Source organism: Panthera onca, chromosome A2, assembly GCF_046562875.1.
Source record: "Panthera onca isolate mPanOnc1 chromosome A2, mPanOnc1 haplotype 2, whole genome shotgun sequence".
In the NCBI taxonomy this organism is placed as follows: domain Eukaryota; kingdom Metazoa; phylum Chordata; class Mammalia; order Carnivora; family Felidae; genus Panthera; species Panthera onca.
In genome coordinates this window covers 157507853-157533264 of record NC_138340.1, presented here as the reverse complement: position 1 = coordinate 157533264, position 25412 = coordinate 157507853, and the positions used below count along the sequence as shown (strand labels likewise).

The following is a 25412-nucleotide window of genomic DNA, read 5'->3' as shown; positions in this document are numbered from 1 at the left end:
GAATTTTACAAAAAAGAAAAAAATAAGTAAAACAATGTCATCTTTTCACTCTCGGTCTGTTTTAAATATAAATTATCATATGAGGAAATTATCTTTTAAGTGACTTAAATGCTTTCAAATTGTTTTAATTCCTATTATGACAAATGCCAACAAATACCCGTATAAGTAAAATCTCTTTGGGTTCTCAAGAATATTTACAATTGTAAAGGTATCTTGCAAGCAGACAATTAAAAGGACCGTCGCACTAAAGAACTGTAGACTATCAGCCCAGGCCCAGAGCTTCACTCAAATGACTTCTGTTAGATTCCAAAGCATGTGAGTTTTTTTATTGCTGCCCTAACAAATTACCACAAGTGTAGCAGCTTAAAACAACTCTATCTCACAGTTTCCCTGAGTTGGAAGTGCTGGTACAGGATTCTCTGCACACGTCTCACGGACTTCATAGATGGAGGTTGCTTTGGTTTGCAATCTTCACATGAAATCCAACTCCACTGATGGAGAATGGACCCAATAGTAGAAGAGGCTTCATCATGGCTTCTGTCATGGTTTCCTTCCTATTCCTAGATTGTGGAGTTGTTTTCTCTTTTTCTCATCATTAAAGGATATTGAACCTTGTCAAATGAGTTTTCTCCATCACTTAGATAATCAGGTGTTTTTTTTTTTCCCTTTGTTCTACAAATATGGTGTACTGCATTGATTGATTTTTGTATTGGGAATAAGGCTGCTTACCAGGAATACCCCCTCACCCCCAAACATACTGTATGATGTTCCTGGGTCCAGATTACGATTATTGATAATTTTTCCTATTTATATAGAGATGCAAGTTTCTTTTTTTTTTTTTTTACTGTCTTTGTCTGACTTTTGTAACAGGGTAATAGTGGCCTCATGGAATAAGTTAGAAGTGCTCCCTCCTCTTCAATATTTGGAAGAGCTTATGAAAGATGGTTATTTTTTGTTTGCTTAAACAGTGGTAAAATCTACCAATGAAATTATCTGGTCTGGACTTTCATTGGGAGGTTTTTAAATACTGATTCAATCTCCTTACTAGTTATGGATTTACTCAGATTTCCTATTTCTTCAAATCTTCATGGGTTGTATGTTTTTAGGAATTTTTCTATTTCATCAGATTGTACAATTTTCATGATCCTCTCTTATATTCCTTTTTATTTCTATAAAATCAGTAATTTCCCCTTATTCATTTCTTTTATTTTTATGTTTATTTTTGAGAGAGACAGAGAGACAGAGAAACAGAGCATGAGCAGGGGAGGGACAGAGAGAGAGGGAGACACAGAATCTGAAGAAGGCTCCAGGCTCTGAGCTGTCAGCACAGAGCCCAATGCGGGGCTCAAACTTGCAGACCACAGGATCATGACCTGAGCTGAAGTCGGATGCTTAACTGACTGAGCCACCCAGGCACCCCTCCCCACACTCATTTATGATTTTAATACTTTCAATTTTTTTCATTAACCTATCCAAAGTTTTATCAATTTTGTTGATCCTTTCAAAGAACTAACTTCTAATTTCATTCATTTTCTCTATTTTTTCCCCTATTTTCTGCTTCCTTTATCTTTTTATTCTTTTTTCTTCCTTTATCCTTTTTATTCTTTCTTCTGGCTTTGGCTTTAGTTTGCTCTTTCTTCTCTAGTTCCTCAAGAGATAATATTAGGTTATATTAGAGATATTTTTTTCTTTTTTACCACTCTCTATGTAGCCCATAAATTTTGATATACTCTGTTTTCGTTTTCAGTAGTTTCAAGGTATATTTTAACTTCTGTTGTGTTTTCTTCTTTGAGCCAATTTGTTGTTAGAGTGTGGTCTCTAATTTACACTTATTTATGATTTTGTTTTTCCTATTATTATTCATTTCTACTTTTATTCTATTGCAATCAGGAAAGATGCTTTGCATAATATCAATCCTTTAAGTTTATTACAACTTGTTTTTGCTCTACATAAATTTATATATGAATATTCATAAGATGATTATAATTTTTTTTCTAGCTTCCAAGGGAAAAAAATTCTATCTTAGCTTGTTAGAGAAGATTGAAACAAGGGCTTATCTTTTTGCTTGACAATACAATCCATGTAACCACACAAGTAGTTATTGTAGGAATGTCTATAATTAGTTTTTTAAACGTATGATTTAGGGAAACCTGGGTGTCTCAGTTAGTTAAGTGTCCAACTTGGTTGGTTAGGTGTCTCTTGATTTCAGCTCGGGTCATGATTTCACAGTTCAGGAGACTGAACCCCGTCTTGAGCCCCATGTTATGCTCTGTGCTGGGCATGGAGCCTGCTTAAGATTCTTTCTCTCCCTCTCTCTGCCCCTCCCCCACTATCATGCACACATGTGTGCTCTTTCTCAAAATAAATAAATAAACATTAAAAAATGTATTATGTAATTTACCTATTCCTCGAAAAATAAAGTTTTGGGGATGCTTATTTGACAAAAATAATCTGGGCTATGTCTCTTTATAAAATCAGTTTCTAAAAATAAAAAAAAATGAGAGTCATAAGCACATTCCCCAAATTTTGTGCTCAATACAGATTTAAAAATCTGTGAACATCAGTTTAACATTTTTTAGTTATTATATGAAATGGTATAAGTGAGAATTTTTTAAATAGTAATGCAATATATTCTGACAACCAAATATTTTAGTGCTAGAATCCCCAGAATCCTACATATAGCTTTTATATTCATAAACATAAAAATCACCATGTCAAGTTTCTATCCATGTTCAAAATTACCTATCATCTGTGAACATCTTTTCCCATTATGAATTAAATAAATCTAAATATTGATTCTACTTAAAATACATGTATCTTAGTTTGAGTTCCTCCAGAAGCCACTTCCTCCAGAAGTGGTTTTTAGAAGATAATCCTCTACAAGTAGAGGTGGAAGAAAGGGGGAGAACCAAGTAAAGCCTGCCTATGAAGGGTAGGTGATCAAGCCAGCTAAAATTGTAGTAATTGGAGTTTGAAGCTAATGGAAAAATCTTGGAGCCAGTGTAGCATATGCTTCTCAGTGTTAAGCTATCTGGAGGTCAAGGAAAGTGAAGTTTCCTTGAAGCTGAGCTGATCGACTAAGTAGAATCAGCTATTGGTTGACGGTCTTAGGGTGGATGGACCAAGCATTAGGCTCCCTCTCCCTGCCCAATGAGCTAGAAAGTGCCTCTTGGGGCCAGGGAAAGTGATCAGGCAAAGAAATTCACATGCTGGCCTGTGAGGCCAGGCTTGTGTGCTCTGAAATAGAATAAAAACGTGTTACAGACAGGGTACCCCCAGCACCAGCTACAAAATCCATGCAAAAATTGTGTGATCAACACTCACCCCAATGTTTATAGAAGCACTATCAACAATGACCAAAGTAGGGAAAGAGCCTACTTTGCTAGGCTTTGGATGAATGGATAAAGAAGATGTGGTATAGATATACAATGGAGTATTACTCAGCAATCAAAAAGAATGAAATCTTGCCATTTGCAACTATGTGGTGGAACTAGAGAGTATTATGCTAAGTGAAATTAGAGAAAGACAAATATATGACTTAACTCATATGAGGACTTTAAGATACAAAACAGATGAACATAAGGGAAGGGAAACAAAAATAATATAAAAAAAGGGAGGGGGACAAAACATGAGAGACTCAAATATGGAGAACAAACAGAGGGTTACTGGAGGGGGTGTGGGAGGGGAGATGGGATAAAAGAAGATGGGCTAAAGGGCATTAAGGAATCTACTCCTGAAATCATTGTTGCACTATATGCTAACTAACTTGGATGTAAATTAAAAAAATATATGTTAAAATTAAAAAAAATCATGTGATCAATATTGAGTTCCATAAAGGGTTTCTCTGATTTCAGAGCCTATGAATATCAATTAACATTATTCAGTTTGTCTTTATTATGTGAATAAAATCATATAAATGAGGATTTTAAAAATTATAGTGTATCACATCACCTTTGAAATCTAAAATATGATTGGACATCAGGCAGGGGAATAGGTATGATTTTCTGGTTCTAAATTGAAGGAGATAATTCTGAAAAAAAACCTATATATTTAATGATTTTTAAAAATAAATATAGTAGCACAGATATTTAACCATAGTTAAGTAAAAATACAGTTTAAAATTTTAATTTCAAAAGTTGGTTTTACCACAAGAGACACTTAAAACTGAGAATAAACTGAGGGTTGATGGGGGGTGGGAGGGAGGGGAAAGTGGGTGATGGGCATTGAGGAGGGCACCTGTTGGGATGAGCACTGGGTGTTACATGGAAACCAATTTGACAATAAATTTCATATTTAACAAAAAAAAGAAAAAGCAAAAAAAGAGTTGGTTTTACTTATACCCAACCTACTAACCCTCATTATGTATCTCACACCTAAAGAATTTTATAAAACTCTGTTGGCAAAAAAATAAATAAATAAAAAATAAAAATAAAAAAATAAATGTTGATATTACATTTAATTTGGGGGATGGATACTATCTAATTTTAGCTCCTGTAATTCACCATAAATGAGGAAAATATTTCTATATCTTCAGTATATATTGAGAATGATGTGGCAAATCTACATAAAAGAATTAAAGTTTCCAGTTCATTTGCCATGTGAAAAGTGTTCAACAGATTGTCAACAATTAGGAAGGCACATTTAGGATGGTGTATAGATTATATATAATGTTCATGCAGTTCATTTTCAGGGGACAAGAAGGAAGGAAGACAGTCACCCTTCAAAACCTGAAACTGCAGAAAAGTCTAATTTTTGTAGCATTGCCACTGAGGTAACACAAATACACTGATTTCAGATAAGCGCCCTGAATAAAATATCAAATGGCAAATACAGTCTATTACAGGCGCTGATTTACAATTAACTTCTTATAGTGACAACCTTCTGTGTTGTATACCAGGGAGGAGAGGTCAGAGGTTTTTCTATTTAATGATAGCTCATGAGTCCCTCAAGCAATATTGAGTCAGCTCACCAGTAAAAATGATTCTAAGGCTTTCATCTAATTTCAGTGCATATCTTTAACATCCAAAGTTTAGGTAATAATGTTAAAATTAATGTCATTAAACCTTTAAACATGATTAATCTCAACCCAACCATTAAAAGCCTCTATGGTAGCCTGCTGCTTTAATTGCTAGTTCTGGTCTGCCCTTGTATCCTGAGTTGGGACTGCTTGGGGCCTTAGCTACTTAGTTTAATGTGGAATCTTTTCTACACAAATTCCTAAATTTATACATAAGTCAAAATTACAGCTTTTTTCCTCTTACTAATAGTACCCTGACACCATTTGCCTGATTCTTTGGCTTTCAGAGCAGACTTAGACTCTGAGATGGCCATCCATCTTCACTGTCTCTCTCCAATGCTCCCAATTATCTGGTATTAGCTTCTAAATCCAGCTCTCAAAAAAATTCAATCTCTCCAAAATTTATTCTGCATTTCAGGCATGCTGTCATCATAGATTAAAAGAATACATTTATCACAGTGTATATTATATAAGATTTTACTTTACAGGAGATTCAATTAACGTATTTGAATTTCTACATAATTTTAATATATGTTTGGAATTTTTATTTGGGAAAAAAATAAATAGCATCAATTATGATACTATAAAACCATCATTGGAGGGCTTGGTCTTTAATATTCCTACAACTTGTCCCACCCTCCCTCGTGTCTACAGAGAAGTAATCATTCCCTGACTTGTCGTAGAAGTGAAACCCTTCGGTTCTAATTCTCACACCACTTTGGTGGACTCTGATGGCTTATAAGCTCAGGTACGTGCTACCTAGAATGGCATTCTAGTAATTTCCTGTTAGCAGATCAATTCTCTCCTTCTACATAGAAAAAGTAGGGTTAACATCGATATGAAAACCCTTTGAGCCTAATAAGTAGTGACTTGAATCTCATGTATAAGAATGTTGAAGATACAGATAAAAATAAATTATTTCAGTTTAGAGGAAGGTGTTAGAAATTCTGTGCCTCATCACATTCCAAGCTCTGACAGGACTCTCTTGATTTTCTTTTGAGTTCTGTAAAATTTTTAAAAATGCATTTTCATTTGTTATACTATTTTTTTTAAAAAGTGCCTTAAAATAAATGCAAAAAGCATAAAAAACAAAAATATTCCCTGAAGACGTTGCCAAGTACAAACACATGTGAAATAGAGAAAGTGTTCCCGTAGTAAGGACTTTTTATCATATTTTCCCCAGCTAGAACTTTCCCCCCACGTGTAGTAAGTGATGACGGTAGTCACATTATCTAGGATCTGACAAAGGGTTTCCCTAGGATGAGGACCATCAAATCAAAAAAGAAGCTATTCTATCCCCTGCACCAGCTTCAGTGCTGCTAGAAGAAATAATTATGGAATCTTTATCTAATAGCTATGGGATTTCTTCCTGCTACTTATTAACATCTCCCTCCTGGGCAGCAAAGAAAAGGACCCTAATGTTCCTCACTTCTCTGGCTGGAGATATTTCTAGGATAGAGTAGGAACACATGGTTCTCAGCAGAGGAGGAAATGAAATACAGTTCAAAGACAAATGACATAACACCTCTGAGTTTACCATCATTTGTGATGTGAGACAAGAGGATTAGATGGTCTTATGTCCTTTTCAGTTGATACCTTGAGCCACGAACAGCTGGTGCCACCAGCCCCTCCCACAAATAGCCAGAGGGGAATGAAGAGACGTCAGACACCTATCATCATGGGTAGCAAATGGATACTGCTCGGAGTCTCCCAAAATAGTGAGGAAAAATGCATCTGCACAAAAGTGGCCTTTTATCCTTCCCAAACCTATTAGGTTTTATCAATTCCTGCCAGTTGGCTGCTCTGCTCTTCTGTGAACTATTAACCAATGGATAAATGATGACTTAGACAAACAGAAGTACTATTTCCTGCATTTTCTCAAGTGGGGCTTTCATGTACAGGACGCACAGAGATGGGAGAAGGTTGGAGCTGTGTCACCCACTCCTTGAAGCAGTTTTGGGGAAATGAGGAGTTCCAGATCCTCTTTCTTCCCTGATCACTGGACAGGATTCAGGGTGCTCAGGAGGCTTCTAGATGTGAGGGCTTTATACTCTGATCACTTAGAACCAACCTGTTCCCCAGAGATGTATCTATGGAATCCAGAGAACAAATTACAAAGCATCTTTCCAACATTCTAGGCCTTCCCTACAGGTAGAGTAAAAACCTGCCCCTCACCTCTTGGCTCTCCAGCTTTATTCTCCGTGTGTGTGTGCGTGTGTGTGTGTGTGTGTGTGTGTGTGTGTGTATGTACACCTGCATGCATCCACTTATGCAGAGAAGGACCCAGGAAGAAGGATGGGTATCTGTGCTAAAGAGAATCTTGGCATAAAAATTTAATAGGTAAGTCATACTTTATTATGTCACCTAGTACAATCCCCAAGGATATGAATGTATTGTGTACTTGATCTTGAAATTTCCTGTCTCCATGTTCTACTTTTGGAAAGTTCATGATGAATGTAAATCCCATGGTGCTTATTAAGGCAGCCTCAAAGGACTCTATTTTCTTTAGGGAATGAACAATCTTTGCCTGCTGAAAAGTGTTAATGTGAGATAATTACCAGGAATATCTATTGCAAATATTAATTTTTATGGAGAAACTCAGGGAGATTGAATCCCAGTCCTTCGGTGCTTTCCTGTCTTTTTTGATTTCAAGCTACTGCCCAAACTTGGTCCCATTTCTTCTCTCTTTTTTTTTTTTAAGTTTATTTATTTATTTAAAGAGTGAAAGAGAGAACATGAATGGGGGCAGGGCGAAGAGGGAGAGAGAGAATCCTAAGCAGGCTCCATGTGGACAGTGCAGAGCCCAATGCAGGGTTCCATCCCATGAACCGTGAGATCATGACCTGAGCTGAAATCAAGAGTCAGACACCTAACCAACTGAGCCACCCAGGCACCCCATTTTGTCCTATTTCTACAACCTTTCTCCCCCAAATATACATCCTACATTAGAGGGGCTATTGTGCCCTAAGCATTTAGATGTAAATTAAGATGATAAATGGCTTCACTAGCACCCACACAACTAAGGGAAACACATAGCCATAATGACTCAGATCCCCTTAAATTCATGAGCAATCACATCAATTTGTCCTGGATGCTACCACAGCTCATCCTGTTTCCTGTTTCCCTAATCGCCTCTCCTTGCCAGGTGATTTTTCCCTCATATTTTCTCTCTTTAAGCCTCCCATGAATCCTCCCACCCACAGTCCCAGCTACTGACTGACAGTGACTGAGGACACAGAAGAATCAAACAAGAACTTGCACAACCCTAACTAACACATTGACGGAGTTCCTGGACCTGCACTTATTCCCAGCTCCTCGGCTGTTACTGCGAAGTTACTGGGTTTTCCGTCATGAAGGACAGTCCGCCACTTAGGCCAGGAATCCAGCCCTCCCGCCTACTCAAGAACTGTTCTCCCGCCATTTGTCTCAAATGCCTTTGCTCCTGTTCCTTTAAACATATCTAGTCAAATGTGAGACCGTTTTTCTCACCAATTATCTTGACTTTGCTAAACCCAACGACCGGTTCTCTACCCTTATCTGACTTGACCTGCCAGCAGCATTTAACACAGTCCATTGCTCCCTCTTTGAAACACTCCTTTCCGTTGACTATCATGATATTCTGCACCACCACCACAAGTGGTCCTTCTTGGAAGTCGAGTTGTCTAATTTGTCTTCTGTGATATTACACAGTCGTTGGTTGGCCATAACAGGGTAAGCAAGCAGTATAGGGCCCCTCAAAGGTGGAAAGACTATTCAGTTAGAGGGGGTGATATTTTCTATGGCCAGCAACTTCCTGAAACAAGTGGGTCAATAAGGGGCTGTTCTGGTGGTCACAACTATCCTCATGGGGTTGCTGGCTGCCATGGCCAGCAGTACATCACTGGTAGAGGGGCTACTCCAGTATGGAAAATGACATGAATGAAGTTCTCTGGTGAGGATGAGCAGCCGATGGTCTTGCCATTTAAACAGCGAGAAGACCACTGTGGTGAAGGAAATCATGAGAAATGAAACTTGTGCTTCCAGAAGATGAGTTTTGAGTGTCTAGAATAAGAAAATGGATTTGATAGAAGACAACCCGGGATATCATTTACAGGGTTTTGAAAACAGGAGTGAAGAAAGAACAGGAATTTAAAGAAGGTTCTGAGAGCACCTCATTAAGATAAAGGGACCAAGTGGCTTATAAGCGAGTCATGACTAAGCACAGGGATGTTACTTTGAAAATAATTCTGGCCTTGATGATCCATCTGTTCTTTATGGGAAAGAAAAACACACTCGTATTTAGGCACTGGAGGAAAACACACAATTTCTGAATACCAGAGACCAGTGGAAAAGTCTGCCCAATCTAATTAGTTGTAAATACAAAGCCAACTCTCTGAATGAAGAACTTTTACAGGTTAAGAAAAATGCTTTAGCATTACATGCTAAAGAGCCCATTTTCTAGAAATTTTTCAGGGCACTCTTTGAGTCCACTAATTTAAAAGCAGCTAAATAGGACAAAGTCTTTAGAAAAGAAATCACTTCTTTTACTACTACAGCCATAAGGTTTATTCACTATGTGGGTCATTGAGTTTCATTTTCTTAAGTCCACAAATAAGCAGAGATTTTAACCAAATACTTCAAATTTCTGTTCTAGTCACCATGTAAAAGGCACAAGTGATCAACATTACCATCAATGCATTCTGTTCCCCTCCACGAGAAATTCAAACAACCACTCTCTTAGTAAAGTTAAAAACCAAAATCCTTATGTGAAATACCCACAGTCTTCTCTGGAGGGCATCCTCCAAGTGCTGATGACTTTGAGCCCCCAACGACAGTCTCCTAATTACAACAAAGCCATACTTAGGGTGGCCCCTTGAATAGCATAAGTTCCGCCCTATAAAAAAGGAAGATACTGGAGGTGAGTTTCAAGCACTTACCTTCATTCTCTCCCTCACCCACTGCAGAGTCAGAGCTGGGCTGGAAATGCAGCCATCGTGGGACAGCTGAGGTTTTCGGTCGTTACTCTACTCAAGAGATCATGATTGAGGCCACTGGTGACTTTGGACACTGGATGTTTCTCAGGGAAGTTTCCTGATCTGTGATGGCGGCTCCTTTTCTCGAAAGCTCTCCCACTCCCCAGTCTTGTCTCTCCCTCTGCACGCAGCACCCTCATGCAGCTTCCCTGCCCCTAAACCAGTACGCTAAACTGCCCCTAAACTCGCTGCCCTAATCAAAGGAGCTCAGCCCTCACAGAGATGTAGCTGGCTCTTTGATTGAAACAGGCCTGTTTTCCGCCCGTAGAGGCTCACTCGAATCACCTGGAGACCTCAGCAGTTCTGAGACCACAACCTCCAGATCCTGATGATGTGGGTCCAAGGCTGGGTCCTGGCCTTGTGGTTTGTAAAAGGTCCCCATGTGAGGTTTATGACCACCAGCTGAGGTTGGGAACCCTGATAAAAACAACTCCAACGTGTTAATAGATGTTGCAGGTATTGTGTTGGAGAACGAGGTGTGTGTATTTGTAAAATTAAATTTGTTTCCCGAATAACCTGTAACCACGAGAAACTTTGGGAGGATAGTTTTGGATGTATTCCACCTACAGGAATTAAGCAATGGGGAGAAGGGATGCTTATCACAGGCAGACTGCACTCCTTTCCCTCCCCCTGCGTCTATGGAGCAGGGCTGTGGGGAGGTGGGGCAGGGGGGCTGGGTGTTGGGGAACACCAGTGGGAACTTGGGGCCACGCATAGATCTCTCAGTCTCCTCACTCCTTCCCCTGGAGAAAAGTGCTGCAGCTCAAAAACGTCAAGAGCCTCGACCTTTTCCTGAGAGTCATGAAGAACACTCAACCAATCCTTTTCTCCAGTTTAAATGGATCCAATCCAACCCGCACAAAAGCACCAGTTGGTGGAGATTCAGAAGTGGCTTCTCAGGGTGAGAACCTGATTCTCCCAGGGAATTTCCCACTGAAATACTCCAGGAAAAGTCCTCTTTATCCTCCCCAACATCCCTTTAACATTATATACTCAGCATCCTCCCCTCCAATGGGATTGTCTTTCAACTTCATGGGTTGGGATTATCAGTCTGAGTCCACTCCTTCTCCCGGAGGGGTGGGGAGAGCTTTAGGGTTTGGAGATGGAAAGAAAAGTTGTGCCTGGGTTGAAGGTCATGCTGAAAAAACTTTCCATTGAGATTGTTTATCTCATGGGTGATTCCTGGACGGCCACCGTCTGCTCCACCGGGTAACTTAGTAGCAATGCAGATTCTCAGACCTCACTGACATTCACAGAATCAGAAACTCCAGGAGTGGCTCCCGGCAATCAGGGTTTTAACAAACCCTCCAGGTGATTCTGGTGCAAGCTAAGATGTGAGAACCACAGGCTGTCTCAAGTTTTCTCTGGGTTTCTCCGTTCCAAAGGAAGGAGAGGGAAGAGGGGAGACGGGAGATAGGAGGAAAGAGAGGGAAAGTGATTTCGACCTCACCTGGAGGTTCTATTTCAAACAAGCTGCTTAAAGAGAGGTTGCTGAGTAAACCAAACTCAGTGATGCCTCCTGCTGGTAAAAACATTCTGTAGGAAAAAAAAAAAAAAAAAGAGCAGATACAGTATGAAAATGTCTGGTTAAAGATCACCAAATGAATTAAACATGTAGGCAAGTCCCCAAACTGACAGTCAGCTGAGTCATAACCCCACATTCCCAGAAAGGCTCTTGAAGTACCATGAAAGTCAGTTAGAAAACTGTTCAGAGGCTTATCAGGGTCTGTAATGACTTTTCAGGAGGGGTTGTGAATTGCATCTTGCAAAAGTGTTCTGTCTCACAACAGATTTGGGACCACTGTTTTCTCAGCTTCTAATCTCATCTCTTCTCACTAATAAACTTTATGCATTAAAGGAGAAAGGTAATAGGAGATATAGTTTTCTATCCTTGGATTCTAATCCCGACCACAATACCAAGCCCATGGTAGATGTGTTTATTCTGTCATTTATCAATCACCTACACAGTTCCTGCTATGTATTATGCCTGCCCCATGCATCTACAAAAAATAACTCAGTCTACGTGATTACTCGGTGAGGTAGGTACAATTATTATCTCCATTTTGCAGATGATAGAACAGAGACGGGTTAAATAACTAGCCCGGGGTCAACAGCTGGTAAGTGGATTTGAACTCAGGAAGCCTGCCTCTAGAGACCGTGTCCGTAAACTGGTCACTTACTGATCTGCTGTCATTCTGCTTGATTCTCCAGCTGTCAGGTGGGGCCTTGTCAGGGGTCAGATGACATGGTTAACTTTCAAGAAGCTGAACTTCGAAGAGCCCCAGTGGGAAGGAATCAACAGTTCAGGTCATCGAAGCTAGGTCATTTCCTTGTACTGTACTGTGTGCTCACTGCCCACGCGGCTGTTTGTCCATCGGCAGGACAGCCGGCAGTCCCAGACCGAGCCTCTCCACCGGATCTGAGATGGGCGTGAATCTGCGATTCGCCTTGGTTATTCCAGAAGGTGCCAGAGAAAGGGACCCAGAGGCTCCTCTTCTGACACATGAGGGAGGGGCCCCTGGCCACGTCCGTGCGGCCATCAGCTTGTTGGTTCTCTACATTATTCCCAAGAGAACAAGGGGACAGCACAGCACAGAAGACATCACTGCCCTGATGTGTTAGAGCTCCTGCCGTTTTCTTGAGGCCTTAAAGGGAATCACCGTCTCAGTACAAGCAGGAAAGGGTCCACGGTGAGGCCGGGGAACCGGGGAGCCCTGAAGGCTAACGGAGAATAAGGAGCAGGTGTGCTGGCGACAACCAGCAAGTAGGAGGCTGCTGCCGACCGCGCCCTCTCGTCACGTCCAGAGGCCCCGTGGCGGGACCCTGCTGTTCCAGGCAGAGCTCCAGGGGGAAGGGCCTCACGTCGGGGCAGCGGGACACCACAGGGCCCCGCGAACACCGTGCCGCGGCCGGGACCAGCCCTGAGTCTCCACGCTTGACCGGGGGGCGGCGTCCCGATGCCGCGTCCCTGAGCGTGTCCTTTTCGCAGGGGGTCTCCCGTCGAGCACCGCGCTGGCGCCCGGCCCGCTGGCAGGCCTTGACCTCCTGGGGCGGAAGGACCCTTTCTCGTCACCGGGGGGCCCGGGCTTTCCGGTTCTTGCCCCAGCCGCGCAGGACGCAGGGGACGTAGGGGAGACGGCGTTGGTCCCCGCGGCCCTGGCTCGACCCTGGCGCCGGTGTCCGCCCTTTTAACCTCGCGCATCTCCGAGTTCTTGACCTCCGGCTGACCCCGGGGCTATTTATCGCTTTCATGTGGGGCCGGGGCGTGTCCGGGTGGGGTGCGTGTGCCTTCCCTCCTCCGCGCCTTTCTTGTAAGAGGAGTCAGGCCGTGGGGCCCTGCTCGACCCCAGTGTGACTCTGCAGAAACGTATTTTCGCTTTCGGAAGACCCTCCTCCGGTCACCAGAGGCTGCAGCAGCCGCTCTCTTCCTCTGATAGAAGATTCTATAAGCTTTCTTATAAGGCGGCTTACAGTACAGGAGTCAGACACACACACACACACACACACACACACACACACACACACCAAAACACGGGTCTGACACCTCCGAAGTATTACAGGAACAGACAGGACAAATGAAGCTAAGCACCAGGGTAAGAATTAAATTCTACTCTAAGTTATACCCTACAAATAATTTTGAACCAGATAATACTTTAGTGTGGATAATTGTTAGGTTTTTTTAATTTTTAATGTTTATTTTTGAGAGAGAGACAGAGAATGCAAGCAGGGGAGGGGCAGAGAGAGAGAGGGAGACACAGAATCTGAAGCAGGTTCCAGGCTCTGAGCTGTCAGCACAGAGCCCAATGCAGGCCGAATCCATGGACTGAGAGATTATGATCTGAGCCCACTGAGCCACCCAGGTGCCCCTACTTTCTTTTTAAAATGTTTATTTTTGAGAGACAGAGAGAGTGTGTGTAAACAGGGAAAGGGCAGAGAGAGAGGGAGACACAGAATCTGAAACAGGCTCCAGGCTTTGAGCTGTCAGCACAGAGCCCAATGCGGGGCTCGAACACACAAACCATGAGATCATGGCCTGAGCCGAAATCGGATGCTTAACTGACTGAGCCACCCAGGCACCCCAACCAGATGGTGGTTTAGAAACACAATTTTTTACTGTCTTAAGAATTTTCAACAACTTTATGTCTGTTTTTCCATTCATTGTGTATAAGAAATAAGACAATGGAGAAACGCTTTACACTTTTACTTAAAAGTGCATCATGTTTAATAGGACAACCATATGACTTTTCCTATTTGGATTCACTTGAATAACTTGATAGTTTATAAGGCTTGCTAATCATCTTGAATATAATTAAGCTTATTCAAAATAAACAGCCTGCCATCTTAGAATCTGAGTTATTGACTTGGGGCAATAGTTAAGCCAACTTTTAATTTTCGTTGGAAATACTGCATTAAAATGCTGTAATTTTCTCTAGAACTGTCTTCATTTCATGTTTCAGCAAAGACTTATTCTTTGAAGAATTTCTAACTCTAAAAATGGTGGCAATTTTTATCCCAAAATAATATAATTATCTTGCTCAGAAAAGGGAAGAAGCATAGAATTGTCTTTATTTTTATGGTTACAATCATGTATTGGTAGCATATATGAAAAATTTAGACATAAAATTATGATAATTATGATGGAAAAAACTGGCAACAAAGAGGAAGTATGTATAATAACCCTTTGCTTAATTGAATTCTATTTATGTATTTATTTATTTAGGCATATTAAACGTCCACAGCAGCAATATGGACTTCACCTTTTTGGTTGTCTTTTTCAGTATATTTCTTGCAGTGTTGAATACTATATATTATATGCTTTGAGAACTATATATATATATAATTGTTACCATATATTTTTAAAACGTATGCTTAATTTTGTACTTATTCTAGAATCTTATAACTTAAAAAAATTTTCTTAATGTTTATTTATCTTTGAGAGAGAGAGAGAGAGAAACAAAGGGTGAGTGGGGGAGGGGCAGAGAGAGAGGAAGACGCAGAATCTGAAGCACGTTCTGTGCTCTGAGCTGTCAGCATAGAGCCTGATGCCATGCTCGAACTCATGAGCCCTGAGATCGTGACCTGAACTGAAGTTAGACACTCAGCTAACTGAGCCACCCAGGAACCCCTGGAATTTTATAAATCTTTTTTTTTAATGTTTATTTATTTTTTGAGAGGGAGAGACACAAAGTGTGAGCAGGGAAGGGGAAGAGAGAGAGGGAGACACAGAATCCAAAGCAGGCTCCAGGCTCTGAGCTGTCAGCACAGAACCCGACTTGGGCCTCCAACACATGAGCTGTAAGATCATGACCTGAGCTGAAGTCAGATGCTTAGCTGACTGAGCCACCCAGGCACCCCAGAATTTTATAAATCTTGATTTTAATAAATTTTTCATGACTTGCAAAAAATTCAAAATACTTAATGTCTTGATATATTTTAAAATAAAACCAGTCTTCACAGCAAAGGAAACCATCAGCAAAATGAAAAGACAAACTACTAAGTGGGAAAAAATATTTGGAAATCATATATCTGATACGTGTTAATATCCAAAATATATAAAGAACTCATACAACTCAATGGCAATAAAACAATCAGTTTTAACAATGGGCAGAGGATCTGAATGGACATTTTTCAAAGAAGACATGCACTTGGCCAACAGGTACATGAAAAGGTGCTCAACATCATTCATCATCATCAAAAACACATTGAGATATCACCTCACATCTGTTAGAATGGCTATCATCAAAACGACAAGGATTACATGTGTTGGTGAGGATGCAGAGAGAAGGGAACACTTGTGCTCTGTTGGTGGGAATGTAAACTGGTTCAGCCACTGTGGAAGACAGTTATGGAAGTTCCTCAAAAAATTCAAAAATAGAACTACCATTTGATTCAGCCATTTCATTCCTGGGTATTCATCCAAAGGAAATGAAATCACTCAAAAAGATATCTGCACCCCCATATTCATTGCAGCACTATTCACAACAGCCAAGACATGGAAACAACCTAAGTGTCCATTGATGGAACAAGGGATTTAAAAATGTGGTCAATGAAATACTATTCAGACATAAAAAAGAAGGAAACCTTGCCATTTCTGACAACCCGGATGGATCTTGAGGGCATTATGCTAGTGAAGTAAGCCAGATAGGGAAAGACAAATACCATATGATCTCACTTATATGGGGAGCTGGGAAGGGAAGGAAGGGGAAGGGAAGAGGAAGAGGAAGGAAAGGGAAGAGGAAGAGAAGGGAAGTAAGACAAAACTAGCTCATAGATACAGAGAACGACTGGTGATTGCCAGAGGCCAGGGTGTGGGGAATAGGTGAAATGGGTGAAGAGGGTCAAGAGATACAAACTTCCAGTTATAAAATAAAGAAAACGTGGAGATGTATGCAGAGCAAAGTAACTAGAGTTATGAATACTGTATTACATATTTGAAAGTTGCTCTTAAAAGAGTACACCTTAAAAGTTGTCATTACATGAAAAAAAAAAACTGTAACTATGTATAGTGACCAATTTAACTAGACTTACTGTGGTGATCCTTTTGCAATATCTGCAAATATTGAATCATTGAAAAAAAAAAGCAGCTCTTATTTATCAACATTAGCATCATGAAGACAGTTGTTCAAATCTTGTAAATCCAGAGAAACTTCTGCCGCCGTGAAAGAAAGATGATGTTAGGTATGTCATAGCTATCTCCTGATATTTGGTGCAACCCCAAACCATCTTCTGACAAGTTGGTTCAATAATTATGAAAAATATTGGTGGGAACAATTTCAAGAACTTCAACAGGTGATTCAATCTTCTCTTATTAGAAATTGTTTTTAAAAAAGAAATCATTGGGGCGCCTGGGTGGCTCAGTCGGTTAAGCGTCCGACTTCGGCTCAGGTCATGATCTCTCAGTTCATGAGTTCAAGCCCCACGTCGGGCTCTGTGCTGACAGCTCAGAGCCTAGAGCCTGTTTCAGATTCTGTGTCTCCCTCTCTCTCTGACCCTCCCCCATTCATGCTCTGTCTCTCTCTGTCTCAAAAATAAACATTAAAAAAAAATTAAAAAAAAAATTTCACTAAAAAAAAAAAATCATTATAACCCAAGAATAAACATAATGTTTGAGCAACACTCAAAACCCTTACCTCTAGAACCATTTACACATTTACTGATGAATTTCCTTTATTGAACCAAATCCAAAGCATTAAATATATTTTAGGATTTTTTTTTACATAGTTTCTCATTGGATAAACTCTTTCCTTAACATTTTCCCCTTTACTCCTAAATTATTCCATCAAGGAATTTAGCATTTCTCTAAACTCTTCCTTCATCAGACTCACAATTGGTGAGGCAGAGTCCTATAACTCCGCAATGTTTTCTGTATTGGAATCTCAGATCTGTGGAAGTTCTTTCTTATGGCATTAATTTTCTGTACTGTGTCCAGCTACCACAAGGTGATAAAAAGTCACATATGTCTAAATACATCAGTCAGAGTCATGCAGTGATGTCGGTTTTACATTTAATTTTTTCTCCATACGTGAATATTCCTGGCTTGAAAAGATAAAGAAATTTAATGTTTTTTCAAAGAAAGACTAAATAGTCTGATAATTTAGATGTCCCAAATACTAACACAGTCTCTCGGTTTCAGAAGATATACTTTTCCATGGAATTTTGCCCTATTTTTAGAGCTAGAAGATGGACAGTTACCACGTTTAATTCAAATTTCCAAGTGGGAACCTATCTGAATTTTTGCTTCAGCAAACTGCATAATTTAAAAGGAAACCCCCAAACAATATTCTATCTATATTTCACATGGACCTTTTCTTCAGTGCTCTATACAAAGAAGCCTTTACCTGAGCGTTCCTCAGGCTGTAAATGAGAGGGTTCAGCATTGGGTTAAAAAGACTATGAAAAAGGGATAATATTTTCTCTTGCTCTTCTCGTTGTTTGGAATCTGGGACCATATAAACGACCATGGCTATGCCAAAGAAGAGTCCAACCACACAGAGATGGGATGAACAGGTGGAGAAGGCCTTTCTGCGGCCTTCCCCAGACTGGATTTTAAGGATGGCCCAGAGGATGCACATGTAGGAGATTAGCATTAAACAGAGGGGCCCAACTAAGACAAACATACAGGCAGCAAGGATAACCAATTGGTTGATCCATGTGTCAGCACAGGCCAACTTGAGGACAGATAGGATTTCACAGAAGAGGTGATTCACTTCCCGGGGTCCACAGAAGGGCAACCGTAGAAGGAGAATTGCATGTACCAGAGCCAGAATAAATCCACATGACCAGGAAGTGACAGCCAGGACCAGGCACAGTCTCCAGCTCATGATGACAGTGTACTGGAGGGGGTGGCAGATTGCCACAAACCTATCATAAGACATCGCCACCAAGATCAGGCACTCCGTAGCAGCAAAACCCAAATACAAAAATGTCTGCATTATGCATGGAACAAAGGAGATGGTCCTCTTCTGATTCACTAAGTTTGCCAACATCTTGGGGACATTATTGGATGCATAGGAAATGTCAATGATGGCCAGGTGGGAGAGGAAGAAGTACATGGGGGTGTGTAGTCTCGAGTCCAGACAGATGAGTCCCAAGATCATGCCGTTTGCCAACAGGCTAAATATGTAGAACAGGGAGAAGATCCAGAAGAGGAGCACTTCCATCTCTGCACGGAGCTGGAATCCCACCAAGATGAATTCTGTGACCCATGACTGGTTGCTTCCCATTTCTTAATGACAGTTTGTCAAGGACTGAAGTGTGAGAAAAGGTCAGAGCTGGAGAATGGACAAAAATTGGAGTTACTTAGCTCAAAATGAGCTCAGAGAAATCTTGTATCCTTGTTCCTACTTGACAGGGGAAGCAAATTGGGTACCTTTTTTATTTCAACTTTTTTTTCTTAAGGAGGCTCCACACCATCAGGGGGCATGAAATCACAGCCCTGAGATTAAGAGTCTGCTGCTCCACTGACTGAGCCTCCCAGGCACCCCTGATTTGAACTATTAATATGAAAGAAGTTTAAACTCACAGAAAAGGGCAAAGAATTATCCAAAAACTCCCATATTCCTTCACACAGATTCAACAAATTTTAATACCTCTTTTATATATGCCTTATTCTCTTTTTCTCTACGTTTATGTTTTTTTTTTCTGAGAGTAGGATGAATTCAGCACTTTATAAAACACTGAGAATTATCATCTATGCCTTTAGAGGATACCCGGCTTGGGTGAATGTAAGTTACTGGGCTAGTGTATATTGGGCTGGAAAATGCATATGGGTCATTCAAAAATATTAGCGTGGTTACAAACTATGTGCATCACAACCTTCCTTGTGTAATCCTGATGGGATGTTGCCCTGGGGTCATTCTCCTCATTTGAACCATTTTAATAAGTCAGAGTGTGGTTGAGGACTTCGGGGTTGAATGGGTGAGGCCACTAACAACTCAAAACAGAACTTTAATAAGTCAGAGTGTGGTTGAGGACTTCGGGGTTGAATGGGTGAGGCCACTAACAACTCAAAACAGAACTTTAATAAGTCAGAGTGTGGTTGAGGACTTCGGGGTTGAATGGGTGAGGCCACTAACAACTCAAAACATTGAACCATTTTATTTCAGTTTTCACTTGTCACTGCAAAGAGGATGGTGACAGCCTACTTGATCTTCTCTCGGCCCTGTTAAGGAGACTAATTATAAGACAGCTGATAAAAAGGGTCTTTGCTACTCTTGAGAATCAGAGTAGATTCACGTGAGGAGGCTCTTCAGGTACCTATTAACTGTATAGAATTGGTCAATATTAACAGTTAAAAGAGTAATATCCACACTATGAAGATATGGATAATCCTCAAGATAAAATCCAAATGTCGTGTATTTGAACAGACATTCCCTTTCACCAAATGGTAAATCTTATGGGCCTGTAATATGTCCTGTACATCTTTACATTTCAAATGACTAGTAAATTCTAGATAAAACAGGCACTCAGGAAATGTTAGATGGATGACTGTCATTTTAGTTAAAAAAAATGAATGTACTGTGTATCTTCTACTTGCCAGTTTCTTTTGACAAAGACATGGTTTCCCCTTCATTAGAGAAGTTCACAGTTAGAAGTTAGAGTATGATCACTGGAAAATGAAACAGAGACAAAATCATAGATTCTTTCACCTCCATGAATATGATTGCATGTGGGAGGATTCTATGCATATGTGCGTGAAGTTTGTGACATTGATTTTGCCACAATTAAAGAATATACCTGTAGTATGTAAAGTTGGAGACAACATCAATATTGTAAAATCTACAGAGTTGGATAAGATGAGCCATGTCTGAAACACATTTAATCTCTGAACATAAAGGATAAAAATATTGTTGAAGGTAATTGATCACTATTCAGTAGGAACACTTGTTTATGAACTTTTTAGTCTAGTCACTTTTGTGTGTGATTGTGTACATCTTTTTATTCTTATTTTAATTACCATTATTTTCAGTTTGCTCTTAAAAACTGAACAACATAAAAACAAAATTGAAAGTAGGTTAAAACTCTTTAGCAGTTAGAGTACTGGAATAGAGAAGAAAATGTCCCAATAATGATGCTTGAAATTTCACCTCCCTGATGGAGTAAATGAAACAATAGCAACTCAAGAAAAGCTTTGCATGGTTGTATGAGCAGTGCTCTCTAGGCAGTCCTGTACACCAGTATTTTTTTCTTTATTTTAAAGAGAGAGAGAGAGTACAAGCAGGGGATGGGAAAGAGGGAGAGAGGGAGAGGGAGGAGAGAGAGAGAGAGAGAGAGAGAGAGAGAGAGAATATTAAGCAGCTGCATGCTCATCATGGAATCCAACACAGAGCTTGATTCCAGGGCCCTGGGATCATGACCTGAGCCAAAATCAAGAGTAGGAGACTCAACCAACTGAGCCACGCCTAGGTTCCCCTCAGAATGTGTTGTGATCAAGAGAACTACATTCTATTTCTTCAATCCTCTCCAGGAATGCTGGCACTCATTCTTCCCTCTTTTGTGATAAGAAAGACATGGACATACAATACAATGATTTTTAAGTCTTATAATTGTCACACAGGGTGATAACCTGGGATAGTTCAAAAAGAAATAATGATATGGCAAACTTACATCTTACAGTGTTGGAGCAAAGACTTACTGTTACTAGAATTTTCTCTTCCATTGAGACAGGTTTCTCTGGACATCAATAGCTTCATTTAGGGTAGGTAATATACAAAGTCCTTTCATTAATTTGGCCATTGCAGAGCTTTATTCAGAGACAATACTTCAATATAAGGCTTCTCATTCTCTGAGTCCCCTCACGCGGAGACAGTCATGCTAGCTCTGCCCACCAACACTGAGTTACAGTTCCATTGGTAGGAAATGGTGAGAGGTGGTGGGGAAGTTCAAGGATGCCCTGACCACTACTCAGTAGGCAGAGGTCCCTAATGTCGGGGAAGGAAACATCCAGGTGCTGATTGCATCTACCTACAGTGCACAATGGGAGTCAGGAGGCAGGATCACCCAGGAATGTCATTCTTGTCCACATAGCCTGTCCTTTATCAACTACCCGTACTGAAAATCACCTCCCAGCACAAATTCATCCCTTCTGCATAAGAACGTGTTAGCACTGGGTTTTCTCACAAGAATCTACTTTGATCTAGAATAAATTTCACAGAGGTGAGAAATGTACCTCTAACATGGGTGCAGTGTCCTGTTCCCTTAGTAGTTTTCAGAGGATTAAATCCCAGGTACAGAAGGAGTCACTCACTAGACTTGCTGAAGTCTCTTCGAAGAACCCCAAGAGCATAGGTTTTATTTTAGAATCAGATGAACATAAAACATTCTTGCATTTCTACTGAGGATTAAAATTCCCAGAAGGATCATAAGAAAAAAGGTGAGGAGGGAAATCCTCTGGGGTAGAGTTAAGGTTGCATGTGATTGGCCTCAAAGGAAAATTCTGGGGTACAAACAGGGCAGATGTGGACATCACACTGTTTCTACACAAACTTTCAAATGTCTCAAGGATTATAAACATGAGACAAATATCACAATTACAGTACCCAAACTCTAAAAATTTATTACAGTTTTATGAAGTCATGTTTCACAATCCCTATCGAAGCATCTGAGAGAATGGAACTTCTAGATACTTGAGAAGTAGATTCCCAGGGAGCCTGTACCACCCTGAGAGAGAATAGATCCCCCAAGCCAAGATGAATCTCTATCTGCAGTAAGGGTTGATAAATCCAAATGAGGAAGGCTTCTAATATACATAAGCAACAAGTATTGAGCCTGTCTCTTGTTTCAGAAAATGTGCCAAATGCTCTAGATTGATTACATGGTGTAATCTGATCAGCATTACCATTTTACGGGTGTGGAGACTGAAGTTTGAATATACTAAATTATTTATTCTCTAAGTGTGGTCCAGGGACTAGAAGTGGGAAATCTCGGAGAACCTCAAAGGGTCCATAAGATCAAGACTGTTATCGTAATTATATTTAGACTTTTTTACTTTTTCAACCTCCCTCTCTCAAGAGTATGCCATGGACTATTCCAGAGGCAGCATGGCATGTGATACTGCATGAGACAGAGTGCAGAAGAAATATAAAATCCGCCTGTCCTTGCTTAAGCCAACATTTAAAATTTTTTCAAAAATGTAAAACATAGCTACTCCTTTTACTGATTATTTTTGCTTTATAAAATATTTATATAAAAATACATTATATTAATATGTAATGGAAATATTTCTAAATGAATCAAAATATTTAATGAATTCTCAGTTTTGATTTCCAATATGATATATATCAAGAAATTTCAGGCCCTGTGTTGACAGCTCAGAGCCTGGAGCCTGCTTCAGAATGTGTGTCTCCCTCTCTCTCTGCCTCCCCCCACCTCGCCACTCACACTCTCTCTTTCTCTCCAAAATAAAAATAAACATTAAAAAATTTTTTAAAAATATTAAAATAACAACAAAAAAGAAATACAACCACATGGAGGAGAGTCAGCACGGTGGAGAAGTAGGGGGACCTGATGTTCCCTCAAATACAGCAGTACGGAGGCTAGAAGACTTGGAATTCCAGGAATTAGGGCTATAGAGTGACAGAAACCTCTGTCACACAATCGTATGATTGAAAACTGAGAGAGATACAACAGGTGGTGTTTATCCACAGAACAGAGAGACAAAAGGAAGAGAAAGAGGTGTGGAAGTGTAGGATTGTATTTGGACAACAGGAAAACCACAGACCAGGGAATGGAAAAAAACAGAGAAAGAACCAGTTTCTAACTCCATCCAGGGTTGCGGGGCTTTCTCTGGACTGGGGCTGACCGCTGTGCGCACACACCTGGGGAGGAGGGGAGTCAGCCCTGGGCTCAGTCACCAGCTGAGGTGCAGTTGGAGAGAGTAGTCCCCTTCCTTGAGTGCTGTGGGAAGAAGGCACATAACTGCTCGAAGGACAAAAGACCCTGCAGGTGCACACCAGGTAGAGGCCCTTTGTAGACTGGCTGCCAGAGTGTCAGTATCCCAGAACTGAGTGCGAGGAGTGGGATCCTTTAAGATATCAGGGTTTGGATCCCAGCAGATCACCTGAAAGGCACGGGAAACTGTGGAGCAGGACAAACTGGCCCACACTACCCACGCAGCATTGTGAGGATGGCCTGAACAGAATGGTTTGGGTCACCCGGTCCAGGGAGGAGAGACTGGGGTGTCACTCTTTTTCTCCCCATCACCAACAAGGTGGGGCTTCAGGGAAAGGGCCCACAGTGGAGGTGGGACCCGCCTACAACAAATCACCCCTCTGTGCCTAGTAACTGTGTATCTAACAGAGCAAGACTGACACTGACAGAACCAGACAGTCCCTCCTCCAGACCACAGCAGCTACTGGTTCCAAGGCACCATCAGATATGGGTCCAGCGGTTTTGCATTTTCTGATTTGATTCTCAGTCAATTCTTATTTTATATATATGTATGGTTTTTTTTCTCTTTTCTACTTCCTTTTCTTCCTTTTATTTCTTCCCTTCTCTATTCTGGTTATTCTGGTTGTTGGTTTGTGTAAGTAGACATTTTTAATCTATTCTTCTTATACCTCTTCTGTATCTCCTTATTCTTTATTCCCCACCCCCTTCTCTCTCTGAATTAAGCCATATAGTTTCTCTGATTCTCTTCCTGGTCAATTTTTTTCTTTTCTTTTCCCCCATCCCTGTCATTTCTCTCTTTGTATGGGATAAGGATTCTTTCTCCACCACCCCCTTTTTAGAATTTTTTCCAGGGCTACTTCAGTGAACAAATCACAGCACACCTGGTGGAAGGTCCGAACCACCACTATGAGTAGGGAGATAGAGCAACGAGAATCACAACAGAAGAGAACATGCAACACACTCCAAAAACACCTCCTGAAGGGCCAGGCCCTGGACAATGTATGACCCCTTTTTAATATAGTAGTGCTCACAGGTGCAGGACACATAACAAGCTATTAAAACACATAAAGGACAGAAAACTAGCCTAAATGATGAAATGGAAGAATTCTCCTCGAAAGAAATTCTAGGAAGAAATGACAGCTAGAGAATTGCTCAAAACAGATATAAGCAATATATCTGATCAAGAGTTTAGAATAATAGTCATATGACTAATAGCGGGGCTTGAAAAAAGCATAGAAGACAGCAGAGAATCTATTGCTGCAGAGATCAAGGACCTAAGAAATACTCACGATGAATTAAGAAATGTTGTAAATGAGGTGCAAAATAAACTAGATGCAGTGACAGCAAGGGTGGAAGAAGCAGAGGGGAGAATAAGTGAAACAGAAGATAAAATTATGGGAAATGATGAAGCCAAGAAAAAAAGAGATAAGAAAATACTAGACCAATGAGGGGTGAACTACAGAACTAAGTGACTCAATGAAACGTGATAATATCTGTATCATAGGAGTTCCAGAAGAAGAAGGGGAGTGGGCAGAAGGTTTACTTGAATAAATTATAGCTGAGAAGTTACCTAATCCGGGAAAGGAAGCAGACATCCCAATCCAGGAGGCACAGAGAACTCTCTTCCGATTTAACAAGAATAGGTCTTCACCATGGTATATCATAGTGCAACTGGCAAAATACAAATATAAAGAGAGAATTCTGAAAGCAGCTAGGGACAAATTGGCCTTAACCTTCAAGGGTAGACATATAAGGGTAGTATCAGACCTGTCCACTGAAACTTGGCAGGCCAGAAGTGAGTGGCAGGAAATACTCACTGTGCTGAATAGGAAAAATATGCAGCCAAGAATCCTTTATCCAGCAAGGCTGTCATTTAGAATAGAAGGAGAGATAAAGGTTTCCCAAACAAAAACTGAAGGAGTTCATGACCACTAAACCAGCCCAGTCTGTGAGTGGAATGCTGCAAAGACTACAAAGGACCAGAGACATCACTA

General features: G+C 40.6%; 1 protein-coding gene across 1 annotated transcript; it reads right to left on the bottom strand.

The window, feature by feature from the left end:
- Positions 1-17822: 17822 nt before the first annotated feature.
- On the bottom strand, positions 17823-18752 carry LOC132675264 (olfactory receptor 2A2-like). Its single transcript, XM_060627674.1, has one exon. The coding sequence runs from the start codon at positions 18750-18752 to the stop codon at positions 17823-17825; it is 930 nt and encodes a 309-aa protein (XP_060483657.1).
- Between the last annotated feature and the right edge of the window lie 6660 nt (positions 18753-25412).